We start from the raw sequence: 14,011 nt of genomic DNA, 5'->3' as shown, positions 1-14,011 counted from the left end.
TCCAATTTTTAAACATTTTCTCTTTACAGTTAAAAAAAAAATCTCAAAGTGTGAAACAAGTAGCTGGTGATGGGCCGACACTAGCAAGCTGTCCTCTGAATCTGCATCTTGCCAGGCCTATGGAGCATTTTAGCAGCTTTTAGCTGAAGGTTTTGTTTTACAACTTGACTGTTTTTGTTCTGTCTCGCTCGTACGCATGTTGTTTTCAGCTGAGGATTCGGCATTTTTCCAGCTCTAAAAACCAAACTGTACGCTGCTGTTTCCCTATCAAGCATCCCAGTTCTGCTCTTGACTAGCTGGTGAACATTTTGTGGCTAAAGTACGGTGGCTGGGAAGTACAAAAGAGCCAGAGATTTTTTCTTGGGAGTTGGAGGAGAGCAAAAATGTAGACAACTGTTGCATTTGTCAAGTTGCCAGAAACTGCAACTCAAAGTCAATGGTGAAGCTGAGCTAATTGCACTACACATCCTCTGATATATCCATACACACAGCACCATTTTATTGGCTAATTGTAACTATGTTGCTGGGTGGTATCTTCCAAGTCATTAGATGATGGATGTGCAAAATGATATGAAAACCTCTGTGTGAGAGTGCAGCATGCAAAAGACGAACAAACAAAAACCAAAAACAATGCTAACACATGAGCAGTGAACTTTCACCAAATACTGGCTCTTATTTCATTTAAGTGTCAGGGATCTGTTCTCAGTATGAAAGGCCTATTCTCTCTTGGTTGTGGCATTGGATCCTGGTCTCTAACAAAGAGGGGCTGTCCTGCAGCAGCTCAGGGAATGTGCAATATGACAGAGATTTATAGCAGGCTTTGTTCTGGACGACGATCTGCCAGCAGTGAAACACTGGCGCACATCAGAAACAGTTATAACTACACACTACTCCCATGTGAAATGATCCACATGTGCAATGCGGTGGATTGCTTTCCGTAGATGAAGTCAACAGCTTTAGTTAGCACCAAACTTTATTTATGATGAGATTTCTTATCCCCGGACATAACTATGAGTCACGCCGTGCGGTCCACCTGCGTGGCTGGGCTGGTGCTTTCAAACATAGAATCTGTGATACCGCGCGATCACGGCTCCTCATTGGATTAAATCAAAGGGAATCCAATCCGTCCGGCAGGGAGCGCGCATTCCTGCTCGCGGGGACAGAAAGGGGGCTCGCCGGAAAACATGCGGCGGGTTTCCGGAGGGAAACTTGACACAGGAATTACTTTGAATTCCCTTTGCTTTAGCAGGGGTTTTTTCACACTGCATTATTGCATACATAGCACCATGTTGATAAAGTGAAGTACATAATAAAGTAGCTTTTGTGCCGTCCTGGTATGTTAACAAACTGTTTTAAAAAAGCAGGTAAAGCAGCCAAATAAACTAAAAAATAAATATAACAAAAATAAAACAGACATGAGAGTGAACTCAAAAAGAACGTACTGTGCTATGGATCCAGTACCAACACCTATGGACCCACCTCTAGAACCTCCTACTCCGAGGATAGTAACATTTCTGGCAGGGGTAAGTTCTTTGGCACAACACCATAACGTTCCATGTATGTTTATTTACTTAAGCACTGCGGCCTAGTCATATTTCACATAGTAATCATTTTAAAAGTTACTGTATACATTACGTATAATCTGCTGGAAGTTAACCTATTGTAATATAGTGGGGGGAAAGCAGATTGGTGGAAGATACTGTAAATGGATTTGCATGGACTCAAGACTAAACAGCTGAATAGACGGCTCTGGATGATGACATGTTAATAATAACAACAATAATAATAATAATAATAATAATAATAATAATAATAATAATAATATAATAATATGTTTCGTGAAGACGTTTCACCTCTCCTCCTTCACTGGTGAAACGTCTTCGGGAAACATAAAGAAGTCCAGTTGTAATCTTTCTAAACTAATCGAAAACTCATTTAAAGAAAGGCAACTGGGTGTGCCTCATCTGCCCACTGAAGGAATCGAACTCGCAACCCAAGGATTCGGCCCATTTGCGTGCGTATTAAGAAACTCCGCCCCAGTAAGTCCGGCCCGGGATTTCCCGGGCAGAGACGCAGGAGCAGAAGAACTGCTCAGCGCCGCTTCTGTCCGGGAACTCCGCAACAAGTGGAGGAAGAGGGGCAGCAGAGAAGGAAACGTTGGAAACGCGACACAAACGGTGAGAAGGTTTAAGATAATCCTTATGATCAGTTCATTTTTGAAATAAGAGACAAGTAGTTATACTTAGCTCGCTGGATAGTTGAAAGCAGTTTATACTTTTTTTCTCCTTTAGTGAACCGGTTTACAGAGAACAGAGTGGCAAACGGTGATTTAAATAGTAGAAACAGAGAGTGGATGAAAAAAAGTCTGTGAAGGAGTCCTGGTTGTCCTCTGCACTTCAATTGTTGGTCGTCAATTGAAAAAAAATAGTCAAAGCTTCAATTTTTCCCACATTTTGAACTTTTCCCAACGCTCAATTTGCACACAAAAACTGCCTTTAATGTCCGTGTCACATGACTTTGTTGTTACTGTGTATGTCTAATGATGAGTGTTGCGTGTGGCAGGTTGCTGCGGCACAGCGGGTGGATGCGCGCTCAGAGATGCGAGCCTCGGTTGCGGTGCTCCTCTGCGGTAAGTAACCTGCGCACCCTTTGAAGTCAGTCCGTGTTTTCTGCTCCATAACAAACCCTCAGAAGCGATTCACTGAACGGATATGGCGGCTACCTAGCGACTTCAGGTCACCGGGCCTGCTTTGATTAGTCTGTGGAAGATGTGCAGCTTTGTTAATCCTGTAAATGCTGAGTTCAAAGACGCGCAAGACCTGTAGTAATACAACTTAATAATAGCAGTGAAGTGAGATGGTCGGAGTCATACTCCCTTGATGCCTGCACTTGGTTCATAAAGTCCCTGTCAGTGAGAATGCGCTGTCATCAGCACAGTGTTCACTTGTCAGGATGGAAAACAGGGAAGAAAACTGCTTTGCAAACTCATTTATAGCAAGAAAAAAAAGTCAAGAGTCAAGAACTTTTCTCTTTTTTTCAAAGAGGCTTACACTCTAAAAAGATTTCTCTAAGCCTCGATGGTTGGAGTCAGGAACTATACCAAGGCACTATCAGAAACAGTAGTCTGGATGTGAGGCTCAAGGGATTGCCTTTTACATTTCCCTGTGCAGAGATAAGATAGCTGGTGTTTCTTTTTTAAGGGCCCCTGGTGCCTTCAGGGCCTCAGGGGTCGTCTGTCTGCGTCTCTGTCTTTCTCTGGGTGGTGTTACCGTTTTTTACGGTCCTCCTAAAATGGCCCAGTTGAATCCGCAAATAGAGACACCCACTGCACACATCTAGCGCCTGCATACTTTCTGGATGTAAATGGTAAACACACAGGTTTATAGAATGTGGCTCACTCACCCATGCGCACACATTCACACTCCAATGAGTGTATCGGGAGCTACTCAGGGTTAAGTATCTTGCCAAAGTATCCTTGGGCAAGATACAGGCTGGGGCAGCCAGGGGTCAATTGGTAGATGACGTGGTCTGTATCATTTCTAAGTAATCTTCTAGGTGGATGTGTGTGTGTGTGTGTGTGTGTCCAGTATTGAATGTGTGCAGCGATAAAGCTAAGAATTGAATACAAAGACATATCTAATTTAAATCTCTTTTCACAGTATCCTTCATTTGTTTAACGCAACTTACACGTACACGTGGTCTCCACTCCAAGCCGAGAGGTTGTGAGCTAAACCTGTATTTCACTGCCTGATAACCTTCAGTAAATGCATTCGAATGCATTGCTCCTTGCAGCTAGAAGCCAGAGTGCTTATTGCTGCAGTTAAAGTCTATGAGCGCCTGCTGTCAGGCCTCACTGATCAAATCTGCAGCTCTTTGTGATGGCTGACAGAGCTTAGTGGGAGGTTTCAGGACTGAAGTTCTGTCTTCACATTTTTGCTACTTTGCTGCCAGTGTTGCTGGCCTTAATGTCTCAGAGTCACATCAGAATAAACTTTGCAGGACAGTTTTTTTTTTCTTTGTAAATCTGTCTGAATTCAATATACCCGTGCCCTTTGCCGCCTGTAATGGTTTACCCAGAGCTGCTTTTGTACACATGTTTACACAGGCGGACAGTAAAGCACCACATAATCCCATCACATTCATATACTACTAACTAGCCAGCCCCGCTCCTTCCTGTCTTGCGTTTTTCCTGCCGGATGGCTCGCTTACCAGTTTGCTGCGGTGTCGGTCCTTGGAATCGTCACTCATGTGCTTCCCTGGAGAGAATCTTGTTGTGGCGGACAGATGTCGGCAGCTGGCCACAGTAGTAGTTCTATTCAAGAGATCCGCTGATGAGCAGAACAAGTTCTGCTTTTGGCAGCTGCACCACAAGAACATGGAACAACCACGGTTGTGGTTCATGGACAGGAGAAACAATTACAGCAAGCAATAAACCTTTCACTCTGCACACACCAGGCCTGTGTGTGTTGTTTAAGGGTATCAGGAGAAAATGTAACCACGCAGGTAAAGTGTAGGTCAGAGATGATTCCCAGTTTTCCCATTCAGTAAGTCAAGAAGGAAAAGGGGATAAAGTGGGCTATAAATATGATTCCACAAAAATTCCTGGCAAAATGAAAACAGTTTTGGGAGAGTCCGGATATGAGAAGACTGAGAGATGGAAATGACATGGAGCAAGGTTCAGTTCAGTCCAGCCATGGACTGTGGGCTTAACCCTGCAGGGGGTTGAAGCCATGTACTCGTGTTTTATCTTTAAGCAATTAACAGCACTCAAATCCAAATGTAATGATGGCGTTCTGTCAGTTAAACCTGATTGAGTCACAGTCAGTGCACAGCTCATGAACCAGATTAACAAGAGCTTTCAACACGTCAATTACCAACAATTAAAAGCAAAATACGTCTTTGCTTCTGGTCTAATCTTTAATGCTATATGCTTTCAGGAATATGATTAAAGGTGATGTTTTCAGGAGCTCACCGGCTTTAGCTAAAGTTTACTAAATGGCTTGGACAGAAGGTTAAATGATTAAAGTGGTGAACTCTGATTTGACAAATGACTCCTGAGGATCATTTTCAGACAGAGGAAGCTAATCCACTGACAAACATAAATAAGAATTAAAGATAAATAGACTGACCAAGTATATCAGTAGGCATAGGACTATTGTGTGTCATTTATAGCGCCATTATATCATCTTTAGACTCTAATAGTGAAGCTTTGCATTCACAGTTCAAAACAATCTTTATGGTCAAAATCTCAGTGTTAGCAGCTGGAATAAGTAGAGAGAGGTTGGAAGTGTTTGACCCAATAAACCTCCCGCGCTGTCATTACTAACATGGGGAGGTGTCCATTCAGATGTCTCTGAGGATGAGCTGTGAGGTCAAGGGTCAATTCCAAACCCACAGGTCAAAGGAGGGGTTAATTGGCGTGTGTCATTATGTGTGTGTGACAAGAGCGAGAAAGGACTCAGGCTGATCACAGGAACAAAAGAGTCAGCCATCCCTTCACTTTTCTCTTCTTTTCTTTTCACGTGCTGTTTCTTTTCTTCACGACTACCAATAGAAGTAGGCGCTGTAGCGAGCCGACCATATATGTTGGTGAAGCGCAGATAACCTCTGGCAAAAAGGCAAGTTACCTTTAGACGCCTACCTTTAGTCTGTCTGTGATTCCTTAGTATTCGAAACCATTTAAAGTGCAGTTGAAGGAGGCATCAACTCATCATTACTCTGTAGGAACGAAAGGAAAGAGCTGGGAATAAGAGAGAAAAGAAAGCAAGCAAACCTGAACATAAAAAAGGGATCTGGATTGCCTCATCGTACAAAGTAAATCCTCTGTAATGCACCTTTCTTGCAGGTTTATGTGTGTAGGAATTTGGCTTTTTTGAACTGCTGACACCCTCCTCGTGTGTGTGTGTGTGTGTGTGTGTGTGTGTGTGTGTGTGTGTGTGTGTGTGTGTGTGTGTGTGTGTGTGTGTGTGGGCAGGTGAGAGCTGGTTAGGCAGTGGGAACGAGAGAGTGTGTTCCCAAAGCCTTTGTAAGCGACAGCCTCCGGAAATGTGCAGATGCCAGAACAATGGTGCACTAAAGCCTGCTAACCACCAGTACTAGAAATAGAGAGAGAGAGGGGGAGAGAGAGCCTGATTAAATAGAAGGGTGGGGGGTGGGGGGTGGGGGTGCAATCAGGATAGAATCAGGACAATGAGAAAGAAGAGGAAGAGAAAGACTTTAGGCACAGGGGTGGAGGGAGAGAGTAAACCTGTTTGTATAAAAAGGACTGTGAGTTGGGTTTCCTGGGCAGGGGCTTTTTTCTGGATGAAAAGGGGAGGTGCAGATAAACTAAAGGAAGGAGGACTTGAAGATGGGGGAGGTGATGGGGAGGAGTAGGAAATGGTGCTGGCCTCATTAAAAACAATGAAGTGGCTGGTGAAGTTATGAATCTGAGTGGAGCTGCTGTGAGTGCCAAGGAGAACGAATGCGTGACCTGTGACCTGTCATATGAAGACACATAATGCTGACACATAGCTTTAGTTAGCCACTGTAAATGTTAATGACACTTTGAAAAAAATCACAATGATCAGTATTATTTACAGAAACAGGTGAGACTAGGGAAAGCACGGTGAAGTTTAAAGCAGGCCTATTCTGCTCATCATGTTTTAGCTCCTCCCTCTTTTAGAGGTTAAGTACACTCTCACTTTAGGCCAGTTTTTTTCTGATTGGTTTCCCCTTGTAAAACAGAAGGTTTGAGCAGCAGGTGGGTGGGGCTTCTGTGCTCATAGCTAGTAAGGACGATTTGTGATGTGAGTGGAATCAAAAGTATGAAAGGAAAGCAGTTTTTATGCTAGCTTCACAAATTATTTTCAGCAAATGTTATGAATGATGTTATGAATTAATACTCTTTTATTCAATCAGATGTGGCTCCAATATCCACAAGAAGCAAACATATGAATGCCCTTTTCCTTTCCAAAAACTGTGGCTGCACTGTCTTTATGTTTGTCAGATGCCAGGAGCTTTTATTGCTGCCAGCCAAAGGCTAAGTCCAATAACAGGATTAATGGAGTTCTGTAGCGTAGCCTGTTAAAAAAGCACTCTCAGACGCGACCACACCTGATAGCAGACAAGCAACAATTAGAATGTGACGCTGCAGTGTGGGAGGGTTGAAGGAAGGAGACGGAAGGGAGGAAGGACAGAAGGAAAAGGGGGATGAAGTCGAGACAAAGAGAAGAAGAAAGGAAGAAGGGAAGGATGGATTTGGTGTGCTTAGTATTTTCTTGAGATATTTGAAATTTTACTTGAGTTGCAGTGGAAGAAGTCACAGTGTGTGGTGCTTTCATCTTGGAGCCCTGTAATTACACACACACACACACACACACACACACACACACACACGCGCGTGCACATACACACACACCCACATGTAAACATGTACATATATAATGTTTCTTGTAACCTCGGGCTAGCTGTTTCATATGTTCCAAGTCACTGAATGAACAGTCCATGATTTATTGCTGACATCAGATATGTATACTCCACAAAATGATGCATTAAAAATGTACTTCATTGAATATTATACTGACGTAAAGACAAGGACTTTGGAGGCTTGTTTTTTAAAAGTCGTAGTTACAGGTTATTACACACTAATGAAAACATGGATCTAATGACTACATTACATTTTTGCAGACGGATCTATATCTTTACTCTTGCTCCTTTCAGGCAAGCATACAAGCTCCTACAGTGTGGCCTTACGGTTTTAGGTCATTGTGTTTGCCCCTCCATATTACAAATACTGCACCCTTTTTCTATCTCTGTATTTCAGCCTATTTCCCCACACCTCTCTTTCTACTCATAAAAGTTACAATGGCTGTTGCTTCAATGCAGGAAAAAAAAAGAAACCTTCTTTTGTGCCTGCTGCAGATATATTGTGGTACAATATGGCAGGCTCCATAGAAGAGCCTGCTCTCTGTACTGAGTCAGACCCTGTTAGTCCTCTTTTTGGGACTGCTTTTTTTTTTCCAGGTAAACGCCATTGTTTCACCTTGTGAGTCCAGTAGGTCCCACACTGCAGTGGAAACAGAAAGGCCGGAGGAGCTTATAAGGGGAATTTCCTGTAAGTGTGCCACACCTGCCCCGAGTTCCTGCAGTGAAAAAAGGGTGAATATAAATGAAAAAAGACCCAGTTTGAGATACAGGAAACTTAAGAAATTCTTAGTTACCTTTGCTCCCCTCTCAAGGGACTAATGGGGTCATTGTCAGTTCAGACCTGGTCTTACAAAATGATTTGATGAAAGCAGTATTCCCCAGTGTATTTTAAATTGTGCTCAGAGAATCTGACCTAAGCCTCAAACCACACAAAGGTTACCTTCCTCTCTTTTACACATGTGGCAATTTCAGCATTTATCAAGCCGACACAGTGCAATTATGTTATTAAAGTCACTTAGAGTCACATACAGGAATGTGAGCACAAGAATAGAACACACTAAATGCTAATTTCAAGTCCCATGTGATGCTTTCAGTTTTCCCTCTAAGTGGAGCCAGATTGTCTTCATCAGGCACTCTGATTAGCACGTCCAGCAAACACGTATGGAGTCTGCTCGGTGCTCTGGGTCTCCCTAAACAGCTGCTGAGCACCAAGGCAAATACACAGCACCGTAATCACTAAAGAGACCCACAGGAGCGCAGTCTCTTTGGTTAAATGACCGAAGGAAAAGCTGCACCCAGCATCTGGTGGCCACGTGTGCCTCGTATTTGGTAGATTTGTTGACCTTTAGAGAACATGGCAGGGGGATTGTGGCTGGTAGATCATTTTTAGGTTATGACAAACATCTCACACAATCCTGCAAAATCTGACCTGCAGTGTTTCCATAACTCTCTCTAATTACATAATGCTTACACTTTGTAGGTTTTATGTGATAGGCCTCTACTATTTTGCCAGTTTTGAAGCGAGGACTTCAACATCAGCAGCATTTGCAGATACATGCACTGCATAGATATATATCTCCTCAAAGTTATTTTTTGACTTCTTCCATCCATCCCAGCTGAAAAAGGGTGCACCCTGGACAGGCCACCAGTTTGTAGGCCTGTTTAACCAGTTTGATCTCCATATGATGGAGATTATGCTGGATAAACTCATGAATATATGAATTATCCATGCAATCTAACATTTGATTGTGTTGATGTAGCTGACTAATGGATGTGAATTTGCCACTTTAATATCTGTGGTTACTGAACTGTAGAAACGAACCACAGTTCAGTCGTCCACTTGCATGGGTGCGTCTCAACAGAGGGCAGTACAACGAGGAAGGACAAATGTTTTCCAAATGCTGGATCAGAAGGAGGTAGGGAAGCGCTGCAGGTCAGGTTGTGCAGGACGTTTGCCGTAACCTCGATTTAGAAATCGCCTAACAAAGGCAGTAACAACATGCCCGCAGAAATAGAAGTGATCGTCACAACACTAACAGTGATCGTCTTCCCAGTCTTGTGGGAGTTATACTTCATTCATTTACAGCACTGTTGGTGTAACTTATAAAAGTTGAACTGTCTGTTAATATTGAATATATTAACTACAAAATATACCAGCATGGTAATTAAAGGTGAGTAAAAAAATTAAAACAAATGTCAAGATGCAAATGAATAACTGTGCAGGCAGATCTGTGTTCCTGAGCTAAGACAAGATTGGAGGATGTTTGTAAATTCAGCTCTGGCTCACTTCTGCCTGTTCCCTGATGAAAAAACAAAATGCATCAAAATCATGCACTCCATTTCACATTGATGCTTCTTTGGATGTAAGTACTCAGTAACAGCAGACATGTGGGAATGATGGCTTGCGGGGTGGCTGCTGAATGAACTTAGCATGTTTCCCGTACCGCTAAGATAAAAACAGACATTGTTCTAGCTCCTCACTCCCCTGCCCACCTGTTACTCGCGGTGTCTTGTTCCATATTTTCTCTCCGGCAGCTCAGACATCTCCAGGACGGGACAGGAATGTGAGCATATCCTCTATTCCAACCAGCTGCTTCTCAGTGCCATGCCTTGTTAGTGTAACAGTCTGTGTAATGGGCAGCGCCTGGCCTTGCTCACTGAAACTCTTGTGTTTTAGATATCAATGCAGGCGGTCAGTAATAAACAGCTGGGAAAGACTCAGAGGAGACGCCGGGGTTTTTATTATAGAAATGATTTGAAATACAAACTTTAATTGGTTTAAAACCTCATGTGTAAAAACCTGTGATAATGGCTTGTATGTCTGTGGTAACTCCAGTTACTGCAGTTTTGAATTATGGCGTGCATCTGTATGATTTTGCCAGAGAAAGCGTACTAGAGCCCTCCATGCTAGCCTTTTCCCCAAGATCCATGGCCCTGCTCTTTTGGCCTGCTTTTGTAATCAGAAATAATTTTGCTCTTATTCAGTAAAACTTTTATCTCAGCCACTGATTTATTAGATTTTACAAGAATTTTGACAGATGACAAGATTGTCTTGGGCCCTACGCTTAGCCTTGAATCTCTAATAAGAAAGTAAGAAATACAGACACAGTATCGTCTCTGCTCTGGACGTCATTTACTTAAATGATGGGTTACATCAAGGTTAGCAACAATTTTTAGGAAGGAGGCCTTTTTCAGTAATGAACAAGGTGAGCGGGAGGTCAGAGCGGTATGGAGGTGCAGTAGACATTAAGGGAGGTGAGAGATGGGAGGTGAGCTGTGAGAAACAAAGAGGTGAGGAGGAGGAAGACCAGCTGGTTGTTTGGCTGTGGGAGTTAACCATCCATCAGCTAAGTGCCGAGCAAAGAGAGGACGGAGACGCATGGAAGGGGAATGTAAACTAATTAGCTAGGAGGAGTTAAAAATAAAAGCAGTTGACTTCTCTTTGCCGGGTCCTTAAAGCAGCTGTGCCATGGTGACTGCTAAACATATCTGTGGTGCCTTCTAGTCCCACACTGTTTTAGGTCATGCAGCTCTTAAATGATGCTAATCCTGTCTGTTCACTGCCCCGGATGAACTAATATTGGATCTGACCGTTTCATCATTTTATTAATGTTGGATGCATGTACTGTCTGTGTTCTCCCAGCAAATACGTGTGTCCTCACGTGCTTCCTCTTCGGTCCTCTTTTTGACTGTTTGCTTTGGTTTCCTGCAAAGTTTACACTGGTTGATGTGACAGCAAACTGTGTCTTGCCAGACCGTGCTTCTGGAATGTGCCACACTGATGTTACATCCCACTCACACACACAGAGCTAGAGGTTTTCATTAGTCTGGGGATTTGATGGGTACAGCTGGGTGACAAATTTAAGGAAATTAAAGATGCAAACTGAAATAAGGAAAAATGTTTTACAGCTTCGTAGAAGATGGTGATGATGTGAAACCATATGCAAACCAACAGAGTGTAGCTGATTTATTCCTGTAGTGAGCTGCACAGGCTTCTAGTTGGAGGTGATATCAGTACTTGGCATATTAGCCCACTACCATTCAGATCTATCACAGCTGTTGCAGTGCAATTACATCTCTGCGCAGATTATGCATGCTGACTTTGAAAAACTAACAATATATTTAAGCTTAGGCTAGCTAATATAGTTGGTACTGAGTGAAAAGTAACATTCTGACAGACTGTTCTCCTTCCTTAATCATAATTATGCAAATTGCAAATACAATGCTGTGATTGCAGCCATTCCCCAACTCTCTAAATGGTACTCATGGCCATTGATCAGTGTTCTTTGATCAGTGGGTTTTGGTCAGTGATTGTTGATCAATGGTCATGGGAATTTGCATAATTATGATTAAGGAACTGACCTCACAGCCCATTGTTCCTTCAGTGGGCTGGTTTCAGTCATTATGCAAATGTACTGTTTATAAGGTTTGGGGAAACCTGCAGTCAGCTGAGACTGAAGAAGTCACTTGGATGAGTGACGAAACGTTTCTCCCACAAAACGCTACGTCCAGATGAACAGATTCAACTTTTGGAGATTTACTTTCCTGGATGATTGAGAATGCATCAAGACGATTTGTTTTAATTTTCACATGTTGTTACTGAGGTGATCTGAAGTGAAATGTGCATTCTTGTTTTTTGGTAATGTGCTGGAAAAGCTTGAAAATGGACCTTGATAGTGCTTAAAAAGTGCTTGAATGTGACCCTGAAAAAGGTGTATGAACCCTGAATAAAAGCAGAGTTCACTTGGAGGAGGTGTGTGTGTGTGTGTGTGTGTGTGTGTGTGTGTGTGTGTGTGTGTGTGTGTGTGTGTGTGTGTGTGTGTGTGTGTGTGTGTGCGTGTGTGTGAGTGTGTGTGTCGGGGGTGGTGAATTCATTTCTGAAAGCTCTGCAGACTTTAATCTGTATCACTGCCTCTGACAGGCAGAGATTTTCTTCATGTGGAAGACCTTTCGCCTGAGAGCCAAATTTAACCGTCCAAGGGCATGAATGTAATGATTTCATGTCTGGGTTTTTTTGTTTGTTTGTTTTTAACTCGAGCTGAGAATAGGTTAACAGCTGTTGGCAGTAGTATATGACAGGGAAAGCAAAAGCTGTTTTTATGGTCTGATGTCAAGATTATTAGAGAACAAATATAAATAAAGAAGAATGTGTCATACGGCTGCAAGATGATGTACAAGCTACATTATAAACAGTATGGTGTTACTAGGGTGTTACAAATGCCTGGTTGAATAGCACTGTTTTGCAACCTTTGTGACACACACACACACACACTGCATATACCAGCAGCAGTGCCCGAGCCTCCCCTTTTTTCTTTCAGCTGTCACCCCACATTTCACTTTGCATTCCTATAATGACACTATATCAGAAGAATTGGGAAGAAGAAGGAAGGAAGCAGCTGATGCATTGGATTGTCCTTGTGACATGGGCCTTGACATCCCCTCAGTTCCATCAGTCATCAAAATATTTATCAGTGCTGCAGTTTTTAGTATGTTCTTGAAAAACTGATTAAATGATTAAAGGTAGTTTCCTTGAACGTAATACTGCTTCCTCTTGTTTTTAGTGCATGTTTGTGATCAACAGTTCAAAGGTAAAAGCAAAGATATGTAATGTAAATTGATTTAAAACAAAAGTAGAACATCCGACAAGCCAGAATGAGCAAATGGCATTTTGTTGGTTGGTAATCTATGAGGGTTATAGGGTCATGGTCCAAGTCCAACAATGTTAGGTCCACTTTAAAGAGACATTCACTAATGCCAGCTAACAGCAGCTAACAGTGACACAGACATTAGTGCTTACCCACAGAAAATGTCATCATATCCTCAACAATTCAGATCAGTACTGCTGTCATTAGACAGAAGAAGAGTATTGGCATCTGCGGTAAAGGAGAGAGTGACAGTCTAGAAATGTCGGCCATTGCTGGTTTTTGTACATAATCATTTTTCTACTAGGATTATGTACTTGGAATTGTAAGGGGTAAGGAAACGGAATACAAACTGCAATTTAGAGACATCTAGTGGTAAGATTTTATACACTGGCCCTTTAAAATCTGTCTGATCACTGCTGTCTTCTTCTTCCCTTTGCAGCTCTATTTAGGGGTTGCAACAGAGGCTCATTCATTGGAAAAAATATGTATTCCCTGGCCAGTTGGCGAGTGATTGTGGAAAGCTGCTTGCTGTTGCTAGGAAAAATTGTTTGCAGTAAAACAAATGGTGCTGCACAGACAACCTCCTTTGCATTTGCTTTGGCCGTTGGCAGATTTCTGAAGTCATCAGTAGTTTCTATGGAGGATGCTGACTTGTTTGCAAACAGTTGCCAACCATGTGCTAAGCAGTTGTGAATCTGTGAGAAGCAAAAGTTAAAAAAGGATCCCGTTCTCTTCAAAGTCTTGAAATACCTTAGTTTCAGAATGAAAGGTACAGCTTTAACTTAGTGGGTGAATAGTCCCTGCTTCTGCTTTGCATTGTACTTTTTTAAGCATCATTACTGCTAAGTGCTTAGTTAGGGAGTGTTTTGAGACAAGTTGGCGTCTTCCAATTGCATGGAGGTTTATGGTGCAGCACCGTCTTTGTGACCAATCTGTTCATTATCCTGCATGTCTTGTTT

At 42.5% G+C, this 14,011-nt stretch overlaps 1 protein-coding gene across 2 annotated transcripts in view; it reads left to right on the top strand.

Annotated features, from left to right (window-relative positions):
* The first annotated feature begins 2,067 nt into the window (after positions 1-2,067).
* The window catches only part of lamb2 (laminin, beta 2 (laminin S)), a 46,288-nt gene continuing 34,344 nt past the window's right edge, over positions 2,068-14,011 (top strand). For both annotated transcript variants that reach the window (XM_031728792.2, XM_039603982.1), the window contains exons 1-2: positions 2,068-2,177; positions 2,563-2,629. In XM_031728792.2, coding sequence (XP_031584652.1) covers positions 2,599-2,629 — 31 coding nt within the window. In that variant the 5' untranslated portion in view covers positions 2,068-2,177; positions 2,563-2,598. The remainder of the gene's footprint in view (positions 2,178-2,562; positions 2,630-14,011) is intronic.

The sequence above is a fragment of the Oreochromis aureus genome, linkage group 20 (assembly GCF_013358895.1).
Source record: "Oreochromis aureus strain Israel breed Guangdong linkage group 20, ZZ_aureus, whole genome shotgun sequence".
NCBI lineage: Eukaryota > Metazoa > Chordata > Actinopteri > Cichliformes > Cichlidae > Oreochromis > Oreochromis aureus.
This window is presented reverse-complemented; position numbering and strand designations above follow the sequence as displayed.